Source organism: Clupea harengus, chromosome 11 (assembly GCF_900700415.2).
Source record: "Clupea harengus chromosome 11, Ch_v2.0.2, whole genome shotgun sequence".
In the NCBI taxonomy this organism is placed as follows: domain Eukaryota; kingdom Metazoa; phylum Chordata; class Actinopteri; order Clupeiformes; family Clupeidae; genus Clupea; species Clupea harengus.
In genome coordinates, this window is record NC_045162.1 from 8,353,628 (window position 1) to 8,376,658 (window position 23,031).

A 23,031-nucleotide genomic window follows, 5' to 3' on the forward strand; every position below is an offset into this window, starting at 1 on the left:
TATAAGGCCTGTGTGGATGCTATCACCTGTAGGCCCATGTCTTATAAGGCCTATGTGGATTGGCGGTTGCCCCAAGGTAGAGGCAAACGGAGCAAAAGTGTTGGACAAATTGAGCTCAATGTTAGCATCCTAAAACTTAGAGAGTGCAGTTGACTGTGTAGTTCAGTCGTCCTCTAGTCTTCATTTAGTCGCAAGACGCAATACCAAGAGAACTTTCCTGGCTGCCAGCCAATCAGTGAGTGATAATGCTCCTTCTGTAACCAGTATTCCCATTCCAAATGTGCCTCCTGTGCTGTTTAATTTAGTTTTTTATGTGTGTGTATCTGGTTAAATTATGTATGGGAAAGGGAGTGGACTGACGTGTCCTGCTCTGAAATCTGTTTGAAATGCACTGCCCTGATCCGTTTCTAAGCAGGACACAACCATGATCACATTTTCATGTTTTTTTTAATGAAAGTTTTTAATGAAGTTTTTGATATGACCAATAAAAACTACTGAGATATTTTAAGAGCATCAGGCATCAACTTCCATGTTACGAGGTAAGAACATGTTATTCATATACAGTTTTCAAGATCCCTTGGTTTTCCCATAGCACACTAAACACAGAGAAGTAAGTAAAGTAGAACTACCCGCATAAAGATGTACCATACAAAGGACTTGAAATCAATCAGGTAACTAAACATTGCATATGATTTACAGCAAAGTCGATATTTTCAGGTAAACCAATCATCAATTCAACACAACCACATCGTCTTAGATGGCAAGAGAAGCACAGGATTATTTTATCAGGTGTAGAGCAAGGAGCATAGAGTGTAACATAGTGAGAGGACGACTGAGGTCTTTCGTTTGAAGATGGCCGTGGTTGAGTCATTTTCTGTGAATGGTTTTCTACTGTCTTCAACTGTGTCAAAATAAAATCCCCGAAACAGACTTATTTTTTTAAACAATCAGCACACCCCAAAATGAATTAGCTCATTGTTACAGAACACCTGTGTGGTAAAATCCTCAGGGGAGACTGAGCACACCAATTAAAGAAGAACGGAAACACCCTCTCGGTGAAGGTGTGTCTGAACGTGTGCAGGTGAATGTTGTGAACCGGGTCCAAGAACGATACCGTCCCTCGGCCCAAGTCCAGCTGCACCCTGACTCTCTGCAGTCTGTCTTTCACGGATAGAGGAGAGCCGGTCTGGCCCGAGGAACGTGACTTGTACTCGCCATCCATGTGCAGCACGCACCAGACCCCGCTGTTGAAGAATATCAATCCTTTTCTCTGATTCGACTCCATGGTGACGCCCAGCAACCACAGAGTGCTGTCTCCGACGTCGACATCCCAGCTATGCGTCCCCGAGCGGAAGCCCTCGGAGCCCAAGACACATAGATACCAGTTGAATCTCTCGGGGTTATCAGGGAGCTGCTGTCTCTCGTCGCTGTAGGTTACACCAGTCAGGTCGTCAGACAGGCTGAGACGAGGGCCTGCGGTGTTGGGATCCAGAATCACAGGAGCTGAAGGTGTACAAAGAGGAGATGGAGGGATCCTGAATTGGGGTAGGGATTACTGAATTGGAGTTGGGATTACTGAATTGGGGTAGGGATTACTGAATTGGAGTTGGGATTACTGAATTGGAGTTGGGATTACTGAATTGGAGTTGAGATTACTGAATTGGAGTTGGGATTACTGAATTGGAGTTGGGATTACTGAATTGCACAGTAAAGTTATTTTAACCTCTGATGCTCTGAAGAATGAATGACAACATTGGATACCGTGTTTTAACCACGCTTAAAAAGATAGAAAACACTCATATATACAACAGCATAGAACTTCACACATGCATGTTGTGAACTCACTGTACTGAACCATTTCCTGCATCTTCTTCCAGACACTAAACTTCAGGTTGCCCAGGTGCTGTGTCACATTGATCAGAGCTCCTGTCACATTCTCTGGGTCCTGCAGTCTGCACTGGGCTCTGGAATCAGATTCAGGTGTCAGTGCTGTGGGTTTGTGTTCAGACGCTATAAGGTTAAAGAAACATGAAACTGCTTATATACCTCGCCATTGTGGCCTTGATATTCTGTTAAAGCAATAGGGAGAAATGGATTTCAAATATGTGAATCGCAGTAATTTCATATCATTAGTTATGAGCAGGAATGATCAGTAATGGAGACTGCTGTCTCATCAGTAAGAATGATATGTCCTCCGCTCTTATTTCCCCCTCTATGGCTCTGATTGTGTCAGAGAGGGACAGAATCTCAGCGGCCATCTTGTCAATTTGATCCTTCATTATAGTGGTCTTCTGCTCCACCTCTATCTTTAGCGCCTCCAGCCTGGCGGCCTCCTCGTCTTGGAGAAACTGACGTAGCTTATCAAATTCTTTTTTAATCTGCCCCTCTGTGTGTGTTTGTTAATTTCATTTTTTCACACTGACACATTTAAACATTTCATACCACTACACAATTTCTCATCACACATTTCTACTACATTTCAACAAAAACATAAAAATACATAAAAATACACACATATTAAATTTGATATATCATAATTTCACCTTGATGTGTTCTGCGGTTTCATCATAGGTTTGTTTCACTTCTTTAAAGAGCTTCAGCTTCTCTTGCAAGGGCTTGAGTTTAGTCATCAGTTTTTCCTGGAATCGATGCGCACTCGAGTATTTAAAGACACAGCGACATATTTCCTAAGCCATGACATCATGAGAAAACCCTGAACAAAATCATTGTTGGACAGTGCTGGGAGGTGACAGTGCGGTGCAGGAGTCCCATATTTAAGTGCTACAACCCAGTCCCCAAATAAGTATTAAATGTTATGTGGATGCAGCTGGTGTTGGAGTTTGCCCTTTTCACAGTACTCCCTGCAACATGTCCCTGCCAACCCATTATGAAATACTAGTTAAACCTAAATGATTGAAACATGTTCTGCATCCAAACTTATTTGTTCACCTGATAAAAATGTTTTCCCCATGAATTCATATGCTTGTTAAGATAACATATATTTCCCCCCTTACCTTCAGATCCAGGGCAGCTTCATCCAGAGGCTGGCATTCGTGACATCTGTGTAGCCTTGAGTCCCGGCACACCACACACAGAGTCTCTTTGTCTTCCAGGCAGAAGAGCTTGAATGGCTCACCGTGAGAAGCGCAGAGGCCTCGAGACCTTACGGGACGCTCCCGGCCGCTCTCCAACGACCCCTCCCTGTGGCTCAGGACGGCCTCGCACAGGTTCCTCAGAGCCAGGTTACGGGGAGGCTCTGCATCTGGGAACCTCCTGCGGCAGAGCGGACACTCCCGGGTTCCTTTGGTGTTCCAATACTGACTCAGGCAGGCTTTACAGACGCTGTGGCTACACGACAACACCACTGGATCTCTGAAAATGTCACGGCACACCGGACACGTGAGATCCTCCTCGGGGAGGGATGATTGGCAGGCCATTTTCCTCGCTCAAGTTGCGGGTCTACTTCCAGGATACAGGAGGGAATTTAGTCTGCACTTGGCTCACGGAGGCTCTGTTGCCTAAAAGGGGTCAGAGTCTGTGAGAATCTAACTTTATATGGTCTGTGTGATGTCTGTGGTCTGTGTAAACAACAGTCACTCCCACACTCTTCTTGCAGTGGTAGGCTAGGTAGTACAGACACATGCACAAGTTGTTACAACAGAAGACATAGATCCTTTTACCTTATACCATCTACACGTAAAGATAATAGTGTTTCTAATGAATTCTGAATAAGTACTTTTGTAGCTATGCTCACTTTATCCATGAGATCTATCTATGAGATAAAAAAAGTGAGATGGAGACAGAACTGGCATTAGACTAGGATGGCATTCTCAGCAGTCATAAAACCATGACCCAGTTTATCATTTCCTGGCCACAAGCCACCACATTCTGGGGCAGGGGCCATTTTGTCTTACTTATGGTTTATGATCAAATACCTCAAAATCACCAAGTGCACAATGCTGATAAGGTCAGACAGACATGTAAGCCACTGATGTATATGGCACAGGTATGTGACTGACCATGGTAAGGGGTAACATCTGCTAAGATATGATCAGGGGATCACAAGGGCTTCAAACATTAACCACATGGAAGCCTCCATTCCACATTCAAATGACTGCCACTCCCAAGCTGGAAAGAGGTCAACAAAATGGTGGACAAGAGGAAAAGAGGAAATGCACGTTTGAAAGGGTAAACAACAGAATATACCTCTGAGATGACTCACCAGGGGGGATTTCCAACTGAGAAACCACAAAGCCAAGCCTCGTGGATGCATCTGTTTTTTGTCTTTGAGTATTCTCTGCATGTTTGACACTTTTGACTATGTACATCAAAAAGGTAGAAATACATTTTAACGTGTAGATGTGTAATGGTTTGTGCTTTAAAGGTCAGAGTGTAGTTTTTAGTGGCATCTATTAGTATAAATTGAATATAGTATTCATAATTATGTTTTCATTAGTGTATAATTACCTGTAACTATGAATCATTGTGTTTTTGTTAGCTTACAAGGAGCCCTTCCGGAAGGTCTGAAGACCAGATAACTCAACTCTGTTACTGGGCTAAACTTCTAAACTTGGCATAGATTCAACCCAGAGTTCATCTAAGGACAGTGCATGATTCCAACCTAGAGGTTACTTAGAGCACATCTTGGTGCAGGTGGCCCAAGACCCAAGCCCTGAGGCCTGTTTCAAGTTTCACAAGTTTCACTGTCCCAAATAAAAAAACATATATGCCCAATTAGAGGGGGGATGATAAGTGATATATGGTGACAGGAGAAGCACCAAGGCCAAGCTTATGTATAAAATGATGTTCAACCCATTGTAATATCAGTGTTGTCTCGAGACGAGCTCAGGTTTATGCTGTTGGTATTGCACTGACTAAATAAACCTTATTTGCTTCACACTCTGCCGGTTTTGCTGAAGTTTTTGAAGATCTTCAGGAATCATCGAGAACAAAGAGTTTTAATTGGATCAGAATATACAGCTTCTTCCTTATCTCAAACCTACAAATCTGACACAACACAAATCAAAACAATGGCTCCGTATAGGACTTTTCGTGTTGTTCTGGCATTTGAAGATCACCGTAGATACTCACACACACTTGTGAAGGGAAAGGTATTCACCTGCTTGCAATTCAGCAATCTCATCACTAGATGCCACTATGAACTACACAATGTAACTTAAATAATTATATAGTTTTTCCATCCTGTTTGAATGAAGGCCACAACCCATTGTTTTTTGCATTTTTGTCTAATAAATCGATGCACAGGTAGTCCTCAGAGTACTTCAGACAAAGGATAAACATGTATTGAATGTTTATGTGCATTGTTGCACATGTATGTGAATGTATGGTGGGGAGGTGAGGTGAGGAGGCGTATGGCTGAGTGGGGAATGTGAAGGAGTGTGAAGGAGTGTAAAGGAGTGTGAAAGCACCAAACATACACACACCCACTGTCTGCTCATCCTTTCTTTTCTTTTGCTGTCTTTCACATTCTGACTCATGAAACCATAGTGGTGAATTATCAACTTTCACGACAGCAATGAGGCATCCCACTTACACACACACACACACACACACACACACACACACACACATACACATACACACACAAACCCACACAAACACACACTCACACTCACACTCACAAACACACACACACACACATACCCACTCACTCACACAAACACACACACATACACACACACACAAACGCACACACACACAAACAAACACACACATACACAAACACACACACATACACACTCACACAAACACACACACACACTCACACACACACACAGATACACAGTCTATTCAGTCTATTGCAGCTGAGCACCGCTAATGAAATCTAATATATACTTGGAGTCACTGCAACTTCAGACATCATCACAGACATTTGCCATTGAAAGTTCATTGCTGTCCTTGCACTTCAGTCTTCTACTTTTAGAGAATGCCTCCCTGGAAGGACACTCAGAGGGTAAATGTCACAGCCATTGTAGAAGAACGGGAAGACTTCCTCTGTGAAGGTGTGTGTGAGAGTCAGTAGATGTGCGCCGCTGACAGCGTCTGAGAAAGACATCTTGCCTCCGTCCCAGTCCAGCCTCACCTTGATCCTCCGGAGCTTCTCGTTCACCTGGAGACGCGTCTTCTCTAGTTGCCCCGGCGACCGGCTGTAGTACTCCTCGTCCCAAAACTCCACGCTCCAGACACCTGCCCAGATAGCCTCCCCTTTCCTCTGGCTGGCCTCCGAGCTCACCCCCACCTCCCAGCTCGTGTTCTCCTCCACCTCCACCACCCAGCTGGGAGTCCCCGAGGCGAAGCCTTGGGAGCCCAGGACGCAGGCAAACATGTCGTACCTCTCTGGGTTATCAGGCAGCTGGACGGCCTCATCCCTGATTTTCACACTGGTTAGATCCGCGCTGATGCAGAGACGAGAGTCTGCAGTGTTGGGGTCCAGCATCACAGGAGCTGTATGGGAAGAGAGATGAGGAGAGGATATGGGGAGAGACATGAGGAGAAGAAAAGAGCATTTTCTCTGCCTGTTTTGGTTTTCTAAAGGAGGAAGATTTTAGCACAGTATTATAACAGCAGAACATTTCCATCTATCCTCTCATATGTATGCATAAATATGTATGCTTTATACAAATGACCAGTGCTCTGTAATATAAGACATGTATTTGTGTGAATTAACCTCTGTGCATTACTTCCAAGTGTATCATTACTTCCAAGTGTATGCACGTGTAAAACAACTCACTGCACTGAACCATGTCCTTCATCTTCTCCCAGATTCGGAACCCCAGGTTGCCCACGTGCTTTGCCACGTTGACCAGCCCGCCGGAGCCGATGCCCTCTGGATGCTGCCATGGACACTGAGCCCTGTGAAGTCAATCAGAAGTCAGTGCACCTGTAGGTTTGGATTACAGCGACAGAACATAGACACGAGTCACTCACCTTCCTACTGCAGCAACCATGTTCTGTACATGTAACAAACGAGGAAAAAAACTGGGTAAGAATTGGCATTTGTGAAGAATGTTTATGTTTTTGTATTTTTCCGCATGTATACATCCTGACCTGTAAGGGTACGTCATCCTCTGCTCTCATCTCCTCTTCTATGGCCCTGATTGTGTTTGATAGAGACAAAATCTCTTTACTCATCTGGTCAATCTGGTCCTTCATCGCCTGACTCTTCTGCTCCTCTTCCTCCTTCAGGGTGGCTATCCTGGACGCTTCCTCATCCCAAAGAAACTGATGGAGCTTGGCAAACTCTTCCTTAATTCTTTGCTCTGAATAATTGGCTTGGTTCTGGGGTTAGATATGTCAAAGGAAATGTTCAAAATTGGGTTAGAATTAGGTTTTCAAATGAAATCATGGGATATTTGATCAAGAATGTGTATTCTCACCACAATATGTTCTGAGGCACAAACATAGGCGTCTTTAATATCTTTTAGGATCTCTAGCTTGCCCCCAAGGTCTTCCTGAAGAATCTCCAGTTCCTTCTGAAAAAATTCAGATATAACTAGAGGGGTGCTTTCTTAGTAATATTTCCTGTAGATAATGTGATTGAATGATAGTTGTGGGAGAGACTGTTGCTTTAAGAGGCTGATATCTAAGCTGTAAATACCATGCAGGCTTTATATTTTAAGTGATAACATTTATCACTTTAGCTTGGAAATGAGTGCATAATAACCCTGCGTTACTGTGAATATTTTAAGGAAGTTGCTTTGAATTTAATACAATTTAAATGAAAATAACACTTACCTTGAGCTCAAGAGCTGCTTCATGAATGGGGCAGCATTTGTGATTCTCGTGCTCCTTTAAGTCCTGACATACATCACACAGAAACAGTTTTTCCTCCAGGCAAAGGTACTTGGCGTTCTCACCGTGTCGAGCGCAGAGCACCTCACTCCCCTCCGTGGCTCTCTGAGGTCTCTTCTGTAAAGGGACGTCACGCTGCCTCTTTCCACCCGAGCCACAGAGCAGATCCTCCTCATTAGAAACGCCCCCACACACCGTGCACTGGTAAGACCCCCTCCAAGTCAGCTGCAGGCAGGACTTACACACTTGGTGACCACACAGGAGAAGAACATCCTCATGGGTTTCACAGCAAACAGCGCAGGCCTGGTTCTTCTCTGGGAGACGAGCTTCAGAAGCCATTTTCTCACTACCCGAAGGGTTCTTCTGTGGTATTTCTCAACTTTAAAATGACGGCTCGCTGTGCTTTCCTTTGTCCAGATCCAAGGACTAGTTTTTGTTTTATTTTTGGAGACTAAATATCACAGTGCAGTAAATTAGAGTACCACAAAAACAAAGTCTCAAATAGACGGTCCCGGGGAAAAGCCAGCGTGTGTAATAAGGAGCTTTAAGGAGCAGACTGGATGTCGGTCCTGCAGGTATGGTTTCTAAGAGTGAAGGATCTGCACTGAACAGGTTTTTCAACTCCAAACATGACATTGCATACTACAGGAGGCGTGTGTGTGTGTGTGTGTGTGTGTGTCTGTCTGTCTCAGCATGTTTGGGCAGGTAAGAAGAGTAATTTAAAACAGCTTTAACCTTTACCTGAAAAGGTCACATAAGAAGACGGTTAAGAAGAAACAGTAGTGTATGAATGTCTCACCGGCTATGGAAAGAAGTTAGACTTGGATAAATATCATGCTTCTTTGCTTATGTTTGTTCAGCAATCTCTCAGAGACATTCTAAAATGAACTAATTGATGTAAAGCCGTGTGATGTGGATATTAACTACCAATGTCATTATTCTGACAATTCAGTTTAATCTAATGCTATCAGCCTCATGCTTTTCCAGTATTCTGCTATAAGGTAGTAGGCTATGCTTACAGTGTGCGTGTCAAAAAAGGGGTAATGATATGAGTGAGTTCATTTCAACAGAGGGCCCATTCCCACAACACATTGCTAGTCCACTCACACAAAATCGACAGGAAAGGCAGAAATGTCCATATAGAAGTTTAATGTAACAGTGCCATGATAGGATACAATTGAAAAGGAGGAAAGCTGCACATAATACAAATACATCTGACCAACACAAAAAATATATAGAAATAAACAGAAAGAAACTTTACTTTGGATTCAGAAGATTGTAATTTAACTATTCTAAAATATGTGGAATGTCTGTCTGTCTAACAATAAATAGCTCATAAGAGCTTATGCATGACCTTATTATAATTATATTATAAATATATAAAAAACTTTAACTCTTAAAAGTGCAATATGTAGGTTTTACTGTCAAGTATTTTTAGAGCCAACATAAAGTGATATCTCCGGTCCCCTGAGTTGTAGATCAGTATATTTATTAAGTAACAATTGCAATCGGGCTCACTCACAGCACAAGGATGAAAGTGAAGCCATTTCACTAACATCACACAGTGACGCACATGATTCATACAAGGTCATTATTAATACAAGGCACTTGATTAATACATTCATGTCAAGTCATGAACAGTTTTTCTAAATGGATTCTATCATCTGGCTTTTTCATTTGTGTTTCAGGGACCAAATATTAATATATAAATAATAATAAAGTATTTCACATATTTCTTTTCAATGACTCACCATCAAAACATCAACACCATAGGCACAATAAAGTCGATCCAGCAGCGTGAGTACGCTGCTTTAAAGGCACTTTCGGATTAAAATGTGTCAAAGAGAAGAGGCAGCGTGCAGGAATACCGGTGATGTGGCCTCTCATCATGGCCTCAGAGAGATGGCACAGGCATTGATGTTTTGGGTTTCGACAACTACAACTACATATTGCACATTTATAGAGGCATATATTATACATGTATATATATATATATAATACTCAAATATAAAGCATACTCAAATCATTCAATCATTCAGAGAGTGAGCTGCTTGTAATACACTTTGGAATAAAAAATTAAAAACAGGTAATGTTTTCATCTCATTTCATATATATATATATTTCATTCATATGTCATATAAGTATTTCACACACTTATATTTAAATGACCCACCACCAAAACATCAACACATCCCACCATAAGCACAATCAAATCATTCAAGCAGCGCGATTGAGCTGCTTTTAATGCACTTTCGGATAAAAAAAATTAAAAAAGGGAATGTCTCAAGTTTAAAGTCCCATTTGGACCTAAAAGTGGATTCTGTGCATCTGGATTCTTTGCTACAGGGCTTTTTCATTGGTGTTTCAGGGCCACAAAACTACAAACAATGGCAGTGTCAAAGAGAAGAGGCAGTGTGCAGGAATAGCAGTGATGTGGCCTCTCATCATGCTGGCATTGTTTTTTGGGTTTTTTTACAACTACAACTACATATTGCACATTTATAGAGGCATATAGTATATATATATATATGTCATATACAGTAAGTATTTCACATACTTATATTTAAATGACTCACCACCAAAACATCAACATATCCTACCATAAGCCCAATCAAATCATATAAGCAGTGTGAGTAAGCTGCTTTTAATGCACTTTGGAATACAAAAAAATAAAAACAAGGAATGTCTGAAGTTTAAAATCTCATTGGGCCTCTGATTGTTTGCACCTTAACATCTGCACACGTGAATGACACAGATCAAAGACTGGACTGCTAAGAAGTCGAAGTCTGTGATATTAATGCTCGAGAAAAACTTCCCTTCCATTCCACTGGCCTTATAGTGTTCTATGGCATTTACAGTACTGAGAAAACAGCCCTTCTTAGTAATGAGTCACTTCATCAGATGTGATGAATGCTTTTAAAATGTGTCATTGGTGGATTGACACTGTATGAGTGTCAGGGGAACAAAAAGCTTGCTAGTAGCATGTATCATATTGAACACTATGTGCATAATCTATCCTACAAAGCAGCGCTGCATAGCACATAGTACCCTGTGCATTTCACTAAACCATTGCAGTTTGAATACATTAAATGCAGTACCTAAGCATAAGCCTTCTCAAAATGAGACATGATAAACAATAAAAGGCAGAAAGAAAAGACCAGAAGCAGAGGTTGGACAGGAGGGTACTGGCACCGTACGAATGGGGGTCCGCTGGCTCACAACATCCCTTCAGTTGCCTTAGGATCTCCTTGCTCCTTTTTTTCCTTCCGGAAACATCTACAGGGGAATCTGAAATGTAACCATTTTCATGCTGTCAATTCTTTCCATTTCCTTGATTAATTGCATGTGCGTACTTATTTATATTTTATGTTGATTGGGTGCTGAAATGGGCCTGACCCCACAAGTTGGAATTATGTGGGAATACGTGCAAGAACAGTAATGTCAAATTACTCCCCTCCCTTCTGTGCTCCTGAAGCAACATGTTGATTGCCTGGAATTGTTTATGTCTCAGTCCAAGCCACTGTGTTTCCCCATTTACAGCACTGAATTTGACAAAAAAATCTTAAGCTGAAACAGATCCTTACCTCTTCTTTTTCCGCCAGCAAATGCCAACTGGTAGGATGAAAAGGAGGGCGATGACAAGGAGGGCAATGACAACAATAGCCAAAATGGTTCCCCAATTTAGCTTGTTGGCATCATGTGGAGCCTCACTCAGACTTGAAGAAGCAGAGTCTGTAGTATTAAAAGCCAATCCCCGACTTCGGTTGTTGGCATCATGTGGAGGCTCCCTCAGACTTGAAGAGGCAGGGCCTGGAATATATAAAGCCAATCACATATGTATTTTAATACAATCTACCACAGCCCCTAACAAAACACATTTAATAAAATATTGTCTCTGTCTGCATATTAAATCTAATTCTATAGAACACGGTCACAGAGAGGTCCTGGGTTCTCGGCGTGACATTCTGAACGCTGCCCTGGTCCAGGAAATCCACGACTCCCATCCCAATCTTCCTGAGCCGTCACGGATTATCTCTGACTCTCCTGACTGCCCGTCCACTGAACTGTTGCTTGTCTGACTATGACAAGGGTTGCCCTTTTGGATTGGTTTAAACTCAAACTGCCTATAAGTACTCCAGCAAGTGATGGTGTGTTTGTGTTTGTGGATCTACTGAGCTTTAGCTTGTCTGACCACATTATGGATTGTCCAACAGATTTGATTCTTCTTGTGAGTATTACAGGGGCTGTTTGTGTACGCCTCTTGCCTTCCTCAGGGGATGTTTGTGTACCCCTCTTGCCCCCCTCAGGGGCTGTTTGTGTACGCCTCTTGCCCTCCTCATTTTCTCCTTCTGTGTGTTTGTGGAACGCAGTACACATGTTGCTACTACTAGTCTACATCTGCATGTGTGCTCCGTCCTCTGCTCTAACAAAAACCACAGGGAATTGGGAGAGAGAAGAGAGAGAAGCTACACATTACTCACCATAGCAGGGGACAGAAACACGCCCCTGTCAAGAGAGTCAGATGGAGATAAATTAGAGGGGATAAAGCATTTTTCACTATGGTTCACTATACCGTAATAACACATTACATAAAGTCCTCTATGTCCCTTAGATTATAAAGCAAATGAGTCATCAATAAAAAAAAACATGTATCGACTTTAATAACTCAAGAGTGAAAATTGTGATATCCTGTACGATTCCAACCCCTACTGCCAACCCACTTCAATGATGCAAAGATTTCCCATCATCATACCTTTTCACAGTCCACTGTATAAGTGACATTAGGATAACGGTGAATGAGACGAAGAGAGTCTTGTGTGAGCAGCTGCACTAGAGTTTTGTTGACGTGTCCCTCATAGGCAACAACTATACCCTTAACACAGAGAGGGACACAAGCACACAAAATAAGATAAAGACTATATCACAGACTTTGTTATGTGCAGAGTTTCCACCTATAGGAAAATGAGCAAGATTTGTTCTTACGTTGATAGCCCAGTCAGTTTCACAGTGGAGCTCTGCTGGTTCACTGATCTTATACAGAGCAGATCCATTTTTCTCCACAGTTTCTGTACAGTTCAGAAGTTCTGCAGTCTTAATCCCACTCAGGCACACCACAACCACCACCAGCCATTGACCTAAGGGGAGCCGGGGGGGGGGGGTGCATACAATAAGCCAACAATTACAAAATTTAAATTTAATTTAAATGAGTCATGTGCTTAGGCTACATAGATAGACAATTACAGGTAGCCTAGAATAATGGTAGGCCTACATTACTTAAAAACAAACAAAAAAAAAAAAAACATTTCTTGTGGTGGTCTCTTAAAAGACACTAATGAAATGTATTTTTCCCACATTAACTTCATATATTCTTTATCAACAAATATGTCAACTGGTAGTGTGTCACAGAACTTGTAATTTTTTTTTGATTATTCAGATCTCCCTCCCTCACCTTGACATTGCTTGGATTTAATTACATTTTTTACTGAAATTGTATTTTGAATCTTTTTGTTTGTTTGTTTCTTAAAATCACTTTTGGTAGTAATACCTAAAAAACAATTCCAAAGATCCTGGAGTCTATGGGCCTGATCTGTATGTTCATAGTTCCAGCTGATTTTCACACAGAATATAGGAATACAATGCATTCAGTTGCCTCAATGGCCTTAATATTTTCTATGCTGGAACAACCTACACCTGTCACCCATCCGTGCAGATCAGTCACTTATCAGCCAAACACAGAGGTTAGGCCTACTCCAAGGAAGCTTGTGCATGACGTCAACAAAGTTCTTATCACTGATATTGGTTCGTATTATCTGGCAAAAGGTTGTTACCTTTACTACTCTTCATTTCAGCCACTTTGTGATTAGTTTAAAATAAAAAAACTCTTTGATTGACATTCCCCTTGCGATTTACAAGAACAAGGGTCAGATAAACTGCTTTTATGAATAAGGGCCCAGTCAGTGTCCCCGTTTTCGATTACAAAGACAAAAATGTAATGAAAATGAAAATGTCCCCGGATTTTGTCTCAGAAATCTGATCACCTTAATTTACAACGAAAGGAATTCCTTTCCATAGTGCGGCATTTATAACTTCTCACGATAAATTAGCCCTTAAAAATGCAAAATTCTGGTATGGCACATTTATAATACAGCACCACAAAAACACGTCTAGGTTTCTGAACTTGAAGGACTAAAGACTGGAGCAGCTTCTCAGAAATAAAGAAAGCCCCCTCAGTGTTACGGGGAAGAGGATCAGGCGTTTTGGAACACGCCCATCCTCAAACTACGGAGATACGCAGCAAAATGTAGGCTAGACATTGCATCAGATGTGCCGAAGCTACATACAATTCAAGTCGTTACAAAAAAAGTTTTTGTTATACTATGCCTTGACCTACACACAATTAGGGGCTAGGCGGATAGATTCAGTCGATTCATGCCCAGCCAGAGCGAAATAAGATTCGTGGCGAAGTACAATGGCTAACTTACCTGTGCAATGAGTCATTCCGAGTTTAGAAGGAAAACGAACAAAGCAAAATACCCCATAAAGTGCTATTTTCTCAATCACCTCTTAATTGGAGCTTTCTATGATTTATTTCAGCGCAAGCAAATTAGTCTCTCGAAGGTCTATGTTTTAATTTGTACCGCGAGTCACCTGTCCAGGAGCTGCCGGCAAAATGAATGTCTCGCAGCCGAGGGTGAATTTTAATTAGGGTTCCTCCGTCAGGAGGAAACCTATTGTTATTGTAGGTATTATTATTATTCTTGTGCCATTGAAGTCAATGGCAGCCCCTAGAACCGTATGGTAACTTTTTGTGAAATTTGGCACACTCATTAAGGACAGTCCCTTCTCCACTCACACCAAGTTTCATGTCTCCCACTAGACCACACTAGCGCCACCAACGGGTCAAAGTTGGACTTTTGTTAACACTGTAACTTTTGAACTGTTTGGCCGATTTTCAAAAATGAGGTACCATTGGATTCCTTGGATCAAGACGAATGAAACACACCCTATGGCGTCAATTTCCGGTTATATAGATTTTCTGCAATTTCCGGTTTTATCAAAAACGAAAGGCATCAACTCCTACAATTTTTGTCAAATCTTCTTCAAAATCACCAGAGATGATCTTCAGACCAAGCCTCACAAAAATTCTCCAACCGAATTTTGATCCTCACAACCGTTTGTCCGACACAGCCACTCAAATGCAGCAGAAAAGCTTTCAAACAGGAAGTGAAGTCATATCTCAGCAAATCTTTCAGATATCAACATCAAACTTGGTATGCACGTGGAAGACACTACAACATGTCCCCGTGTGCAAAGGCAACTTCATATCTTCAAAAATGATTGATATAAAGCAAATTGCATTAATCGCTAACGCGAATGGTGAATACCGGGTAGCTTTAGGACCCAGGAGTTTATAGGCAGCCAATGGTTGACGTGCTGTTATGAATGCTGCCTGACACGCGCGCGACATGCACGAGACGGACAGACACAATTTTATTGAGACTATTTTGTGGATACGAGAGAAGAGGACGATTTCTGGTGTGGAGAAGATTTTCGTCTACATTTGACCGTAAGTAATAAAAGCATACTTATTACTGTTTAATTCGTATGATAACTGCAAGACGATTTTATTCTGTTTTTATTCTTGGTTAGTGTATTTGAGGTAGCGCAGATGTTTTGGGTCGAAATGGTAGCTAGCTTAGTTAGCTGGATAGTTATCTAGCATTAGGGAGAAGGCAACTTTGGTACCGATAGGTACATTTTGAGGAATTGTGTTCAGAAAGTGATTTAACCAAAGGCCAGAAGTTTAACACAGTTCGTTTGCGTTGATGAATACAAATTAAGTGTTTTATTGACTTGTTCCAGTATCACTTTGTGACTCCGTGCTGTTGTAGCTATCTAATGTAAGTTAGCTGTATTTAATATTTCACTGGGTCTTGGAGCTGTTTCATTCACTGAAATAATTATGAAATGTGATGTTCTATTAGCCATTTCGTTACTTGAGCAAGTCACAGTATTTCCAAGGTTTGATAGTGTAACTGAGACGACACAGTAAATAATTCATCTTTGCTAGTAGAAAGTATGTTGTATGGTAGCATAGCAAGCTAGTAGTATAACTACAAACCTTAACATATAGGCTAGTTTTTGCTTCTGTGGACGGCGTTTCAAATTAACGTACTCTACGTACCTGTACGGTTGGGTTATTGTATATTTACATGTCATTGTGGATGTAATTGTGTTGTTTTAATTAGTGCGTTCCAAGTTTTTCTGACGGTCTCCACAGCGCAAGTAATTTTTTTCGAAACTGTAGTTGGCTAGTTAGCTAGGCTACCTTAATTAGCTGTATAGTTAGGCTACCTACCATTAAACTCGTAGCAATGGTAGCTACACTACCATGGTTGTTGTACTTGCTACGTATTAAGCGGTTCAAGGTTTGATCGTTTAGAAGCTCCATTGAAAACATATAGAACTACAGTACAGTATTTTTGTAATTGTTCGTTTGATACGATTAGCTATTGAAGTGTTAGCAGTAGTACTAATTTGAACATAGTTTTTGCTTCTGTGAGACGGCGTTCTAAATATACCTATAACTTAACAACCTGTAACTCTACTTTCATAAATAGGTTTCCCCATCTCCTCCCATACCATGGGCCAGAGGAGCATGACCACCTGGGTGAGGAGTTTCTGAATTATCAGACCATGCCAACCACCTCCCTTCAGGACGAAACTGAGATGGAAAGCTTCTGGGCTGGAATGGCAACACGGAAACATAAGGTATACTTTTTTTTGGCTTTCTTTTTGGCAGGTGTGGCTTGGCTACATCTGTTGCTATTATTGATGCATGCCTATATCGTGTCATACATGATGCAAACTATGCATGTTGTATCTGAACTTTGTTACAGTGTACTTACAGTATTAATCAAAACAAAATATGGTATGTTTTTCCATTTTGTTCTTTGTTCATTCTCAATAGGTGGCAGGAACTAAAGAATTTGAGAGGCTTGTTGCCGTCGCCAAGCTGGTCCTGGTGTTGCCCCATTCGAATGCAGATGCTGAGAGGGTGTTTTCAGTGTTCAGTGGGACTGAACAAAACTAAGACCAGAAATAGCCTGGCATTGGATGGCACCCTGTCTTCAATAATGGCCATAAAGATGGCCGACCTGGAGCCCTGTTTCAGATGGGAGCCCCCCTCAGAGGTCATCAAGGCCTCCAAGAAGGCCACAGGCCAGTACAACCTTGCCCACAGATCTTAGAAAATGACTAACCAGGTTCTGATCTGCACCTGATACCTCATTTTTAGTTATTTTTGTCATGTGTTGATCTATTTTATTGCTTAAAAAGGCTACTGTTTAAGCACTTTATTTGTTGCACTTTTTTGTTTGATGGAACGTGTGGTGGGAGGCTTTGAATAGTGAAAAATATTTCTCCCTAACTAATCTTGTGTCATTTTTTGCTGTTCATAAATCGTTAAGTGCTCATAAATCATTAAATACAATTATTAACAATATAGGTTAGGTTCCAGTTAAGAATTAGTTGAATACCATTGTAATCAAAATGTCAATCAACCTACCTTGGTAAAATCTTAAACACAGGTCTATTAATTAGGCTATATTGTGGTACATAGACAGTCATTGAGGCACAAGAATAGTTTTCTGGTTGAATGTTCAGCTCAAGTCTAAAAGGCCCTACAAGTCATGATCAGATGAACATGAATCAGAATAAGTTCAGGTATTGCACATCTTTAGCATACCACCCAAAAATCCACTAGAATGCAGGAAATAACATCTACTTAAACCAAAATGTCCTGGGGGTGGACCTTCAGCTATGTCTTTGCTTCACAGAATGTAACCAATGTTGTCCATTTCCAGTAGGCCCCACAGTAGGCAGACTTTGGGCCCCAAAAACCAACAGAATGCAGAGCACAACATGGGTACAACGCCAAATTAATTCCAATTCCCTGATATCTGAGCCACCCAACGTGTGTAGCTGCGTGCACGGCAACATTTTCTCACTCCAAGGTTTTTTGAAAAGTTGGCAGCTCTGTGGTGACACGTTTTAGTACACTTTGCAGTGAGTGTGTTTGCCCTACAATGCTAAAAAGTTGCAGTCAAATTTGGCAAAATTGCTAGCTTGGATATTATCTTTACATTTAGATGGGTTGGTGGTTACAAACAATGAGGATGCGCATGCAGCTTCAAGGCAGAACAATGCCTACCATTTCACCTTTACTGTATATGTTCCATCCACCCCCCCTTTCTGAATAAAGTTCCATTGATCTGATTTGTTGCTATCTGTTGCTATAAAAACCATTTTAGCCAAGCTAACTAACATTGTTTTTAGCTAGCTGACATTACCATTCAATCACAAACAAAACATGAATAGAAATAACTTGCTAACAGGGTCCTCACGTTTAATCAAAAGCTTGTAGTGAGATGCATGACCCCCCGAGACAAGCTTTCATGTTAATAATCCTGTTGGTCACCCTGATTGTGCATGTTGTGTAGTTAAATGGAATGAGAGAGTCTGACCATGATAAAGTATTGTCAAGCTGCTGTACCATCACAAGGTACACTTGCAAACAGCTGGACATTAGCTGTACCTTGGTCCAGTTCACTGCATGCCTCTTGTCAGTTGTGTATGACTGAGACTAGAGAGATGTCAATTCAGGGAGAGTTCCTATAACCATGGATTTTTAACCAGTTTTGGGAAATTTTGAAAACAGTGTTATTGTGTGGGACTACGTTTTTTGGGCTACTTCTAATCCTCATGCGGCCGCCGCATTTATCCCTTGGCGTGACCTGCACTGGGAAAGAGGGAAACAGCATGGATGGGGAAAGTGTGTGGGCAGAGCAAGCAGTAGTAGTACATAACCTACAAACGTCCTTTAGTGAAGTGTATCCTCACTTTCATACAGTTATTGTTGTAATCAAAGCTTTTAAAGAATGGATCTCTGCATTAAGGGCCTGACCAGAGCACAGGTGGCCTGACAGAACACGCTTCAAAGTTGTCACTTTCAAAAGGGTGGCATTTTAACCCTGTCAGTCCAAAATGTCTAAAACTTGGTACCCATGACTTATTGCTCATGGGAAACAAAAAAGTCTCAAGAACCCATAATGTCACCAGCATGGATATTTCTCGACAGTGACAATTTGTGAATAATTTAAAAAAAATTACTTCAAATCAGCCATTGATCCAATTATCTGTCCAATGTTGTGTACATGTATGAAATACATGTCAGTGTCATGTCAATTTTGTAGTGATTGGAATGTTGAGGAGGAACCCGCCATTGCTGCCTGCAGCTATATTTCTTCTTCTTCTTTTTGTTTTATGGCGGTTGGCAAGCAACTTTTGGTGTGCATTCCCGACCTTCTGAACTGGAGTGTGGGTCTGAACACCCTGACTAAATCCTATAAAATAAACCAGTTTTTTTTTCAGAAAATGAAAAATTAAACTAAAACAAATATCTCCAGAGTTTCTTTGAAGTAATATGTATTTGGAGTCACTACAACTTAAGACATCATCACAGACACTTGCCATTGAAAGTTCATTGCTGTCCTTGCACTTCAGTCTTCCACTTATAGAGAATGCCTCCCTGGAAGGACACTCAGAGGGTAAATGTCACAGCCATTGTAGAAGAACGGGAAGACTTCCTCTGTGAAGGTGTGTGTGAAAGTCAGTAGATGTGCGCCGCTGACAGCATCTGAGAAAGACATCTCGCCTCCGTCCCAGTCCAGCCTCACCCTGATCCTCCGGAGCTTCTCGTTCACCTGGAGACGCGTCTTCTCTGGTTGCCCCGGCGACCGGCTGTATTACTCCTCGTCCCAAAACTCTATGCTCCAGACACCTGCCCAGATAGCCTCCCCTTTGCGCTCTGGCTGGCCTCCGAGCTCACCCCCACCTCCCAGCTCGTGTTCTCCTCCACCTCCACCACCCAGCTGGGAGTCCCCGAAGCAAAGCCTTGTGAGCCCAGGACGCAGGCAAACATGTCGTACCTCTCTGGGTTATCAGGCAGCTGGACGGCCTCATCCCTGATTTTCACACTGGTCAGATCCGCGGCGATGCAGAGACGAGAGTCTGCAGTGTTGGGGTCCAGCAACACAGGAGCTGTATGGGAAGAGAGATGAGGAGAGGATATGGGGAGAGAGATGAGGAGAGGATAAGAGTGTTTTCTCTGCCCGTTTTCGTTTTCTAAAGGAGGAAGATTTTAGCACAGTATTATAACAGCAGAACATTTCCATCTATCCTCTCATATGTATGCATAAATATGTATGCTTTATACAAATGACCAGTGCTCTGTAATATAAGACATGTATTTGTGTGAATTAACCTCTGTGCATTACTTCCAAGTGTATCATTACTTCCAAGTGTATGCACGTGTAAAACAACTCACTGCACTGAACCATGTCCTTCATCTTCTCCCAGATTCGGAACCCCAGGTTGCCCACGTGCTTTGCCACGTTGACCAGCCCGCCGGAGCTGATGCCCTCTGGATGCTGCCATGGACACTGAGCCCTGTGAAGTCAATCAGAAGTCAGTGCACCTGTAGGTTTGGATTACAGCGACACAACATAGACACGAGTCACTCACCTTCCTACTGCAGCAACCATGTTCTGTACATGTAACAAACGAGGAAAAAAACTGGGTAAGAATTGGCATTTGTGAAGAATGTTTATGTTTTTGTATTTTTCCGCATGTATACATCCTGACCTGTAAGGGTACGTCATCCTCTGCTCTCATCTCCTCTTCTTTGGCCCTGATTGTGTTTGATAGAGACAAAATCTCTTTACTCATCTGGTCAATCTGGTCCTTCATCGCCTGACTCTTCTGCTCCTCTTCCTCCTTCAGGGTGGCTATCCTGGACGCTTCCTCATCCCAAAGAAACTGATGGAGCTTGGCAAACTCTTCCTTAATTCTTTGCTCTGAATAATTGGCTTGGTTCTGGGGTTAGATATGTCAAAGGAAATGTTCAAAATTGGGTTAGAATTAGGTTTTCAAATGAAATCATGGGATATTTGATCAAGAATGTGTATTCTCACCACAATATGTTCTGAGGCACAAACATAGGCGTCTTTAATATCTTTTAGGATCTCTAGCTTGCCCCAAGGTCTTCCTGAAGAATCTCCAGTTCCTTCTGAAAAAATTCAGATATAACTAGAGGGGTGCTTTCTTAGTAATATTTCCTGTAGGTAATGTGATTGAATGATAGTTGTGGGAGAGACTGTTGCTTTAAGAGGCTGATATCTAAGCTGTAAATACCATGCAGGCTTTATATTTTAAGTGATAACATTTATCACTTTAGCTTGGAAATGAGTGCATAATAACCCTGCGTTACTGTGAATATTTTAAGGAAGTTGCTTTGAATTTAATACAATTTAAATGAAAATAACACTTACCTTGAGCTCAAGAGCTGCTTCATGAATGGGGCAGCATTTGTGATTCTCGTGCTCCTTTAAGTCCTGACATACATCACACAGAAACAGTTTTTCCTCCAGGCAAAGGTACTTGGCGTTCTCACCGTGTCGAGCGCAGAGCACCTCACTCCCTCCGTGGCTCTCTGAGGTCTCTTCTGTAAAGGGACGTCACGCTGCCTCTTTCCACCCGAGCCACAGAGCAGATCCTCCTCATTAGAAACGCCCCCACACACCGTGCACTGGTAAGACCCCCTCAAAGTCAGCTGCAGGCAGGACTTACACACTTGGTGACCACACAGGAGAAGAACATCCTCATGGGTTTCACAGCAAACAGCGCAGGTCTGGTTCTTCTCGGGGAGACAAGCTTCAGAGGCCATTTTCTCACAGCCCAAGGGTTCTTCTGTGGTATTTCTCAACTTTAAAATGACGGCTCGCTGTGCTTTCCTTTGTCCAGATCCAAGGACTTGTTATTTTTGGAGACTAAATATCCCAGATCGGTAAATCAGAGTACCACAAAAACAAAGTCGTAAATACGCGGTCCCAGGGGAAAAGCCAGCATGTGTAATAAGGAGCTTTTAAGGAGCAGACTAGATGTCGGTCCTGCAGGTATGGTTTCTAAGAGTGAAGGATCTGCACTGAACAGGTTTTTCAACTCCAAACATGACATTGCATACTACAGGAGGCGTGTGTGTGTGTGTCTGTCTGTCTCAGCATGTTTGGGCAGGTAAGAAGAGTCATTTAAAAGAGCTTTAACCTTTACCTGAAAAGGTCACCTAAGAAGACGGTTAAGAAGAAACAGTAGTGTATGAATGTTTCACCGGCTATGGAAAGAAGTTAGACTTGGATAAATATCATACTTCTTTGCTTATGTTTGTTCAGCAATCTCTCAAAGACATTCTAAAATGAACTAATTGATGTAAAGCCGTGTGCATGTACCTGTGATGTGGATAATAACTACCAATGTCATTATTCTGACAATTCAGTTTAATCTAATGCCATCAGCCTCATGCTTTTCCAGTATTCTGCTATAAGCTAGTAGGCTATGTTTACAGTATGTGTGTCAAAAAAGGGGTAATGATATGAGTGAGTTCATTTCAACAGAGGGCCCATTCCCACAACACATTGCTAGTCCACTCACACAAAATCGACAGGAAAGGCAGAAATGTCCATATAGAAGTTTAATATAACAGTGCCATGATAGGATACAATTGAAAAAGAGAAAAGCTGCACATAATACAAATACATCTGACCAACACAAAAAATATATAGAAATAAACAGAAAGAAACTTTACTTTGGATTCAGAAGATTGTAATTTAACTATTCTTCGTGCTCTCAGGGAATATAGTAAAATATGTGGAATGTCTGTCTGTCTAACAATAAATAGCTCATAAGAGCTTATTCATGAGCTTATTATAATTATATTATAAATATATAAAAAACTTTAACTCTTAAAAGTGCAATATGTAGGTTTTACTGTCAAGTATTTTTAGAGCCAAAATAAAGTGATATCTCAGGACCCCTGAGTATATTTATTAAGTAACAATTGCAATCGGGCTCACTCACAGCACAAGGATGAAAATGAAGCCATTTCACTAACATCACACAGTGACGCACATGATTCATACAAGGTCATTATTAATACAAGGCACTTGATTAATACATTCATGTCAAGTCATGAACAGTTTTTCGAAATTAATTCTATCATCTGGCCTTTTTTCATTGGTGTTTCAGGGCCACAATATTAATATATAATAATAATAAAAGTATTTCACATACTTCTTTTAAATGACTCACCATCAAAAACATCAA

The 23,031-nt window shown here is 41.6% G+C and overlaps 3 protein-coding genes across 3 annotated transcripts; all 3 read right to left on the reverse strand.

The window, feature by feature from the left end:
• Positions 1-441: 441 nt before the first annotated feature.
• On the reverse strand, positions 442-3,611 carry LOC105891790 (zinc finger protein RFP-like). Its single transcript, XM_031576996.2, has 5 exons — positions 3,015-3,611; positions 2,544-2,639; positions 2,047-2,069; positions 1,846-1,964; positions 442-1,503 (listed from the first exon to the last, which is right to left on the reverse strand). The coding sequence occupies exons 1-5, from the start codon at positions 3,435-3,437 to the stop codon at positions 968-970; spliced, it is 1,197 nt and encodes a 398-aa protein (XP_031432856.1). The 5' UTR covers positions 3,438-3,611; the 3' UTR covers positions 442-967.
• Positions 3,612-5,926: 2,315 nt separating this feature from the next.
• On the reverse strand, positions 5,927-8,151 carry LOC105891791 (nuclear factor 7, brain-like). Its single transcript, XM_031576077.1, has 5 exons — positions 7,756-8,151; positions 7,398-7,493; positions 7,069-7,299; positions 6,752-6,854; positions 5,927-6,465 (listed from the first exon to the last, which is right to left on the reverse strand). The coding sequence occupies exons 1-5, from the start codon at positions 8,149-8,151 to the stop codon at positions 5,927-5,929; spliced, it is 1,365 nt and encodes a 454-aa protein (XP_031431937.1).
• Positions 8,152-8,944: 793 nt separating this feature from the next.
• Positions 8,945-14,373, reverse strand: LOC116222396. Its single transcript, XM_031576221.2, has 6 exons — positions 14,295-14,373; positions 12,796-12,947; positions 12,566-12,685; positions 12,294-12,318; positions 11,397-11,622; positions 8,945-11,100 (listed from the first exon to the last, which is right to left on the reverse strand). The coding sequence occupies exons 1-6, from the start codon at positions 14,308-14,310 to the stop codon at positions 11,028-11,030; spliced, it is 612 nt and encodes a 203-aa protein (XP_031432081.1). The 5' UTR covers positions 14,311-14,373; the 3' UTR covers positions 8,945-11,027.
• Between the last annotated feature and the right edge of the window lie 8,658 nt (positions 14,374-23,031).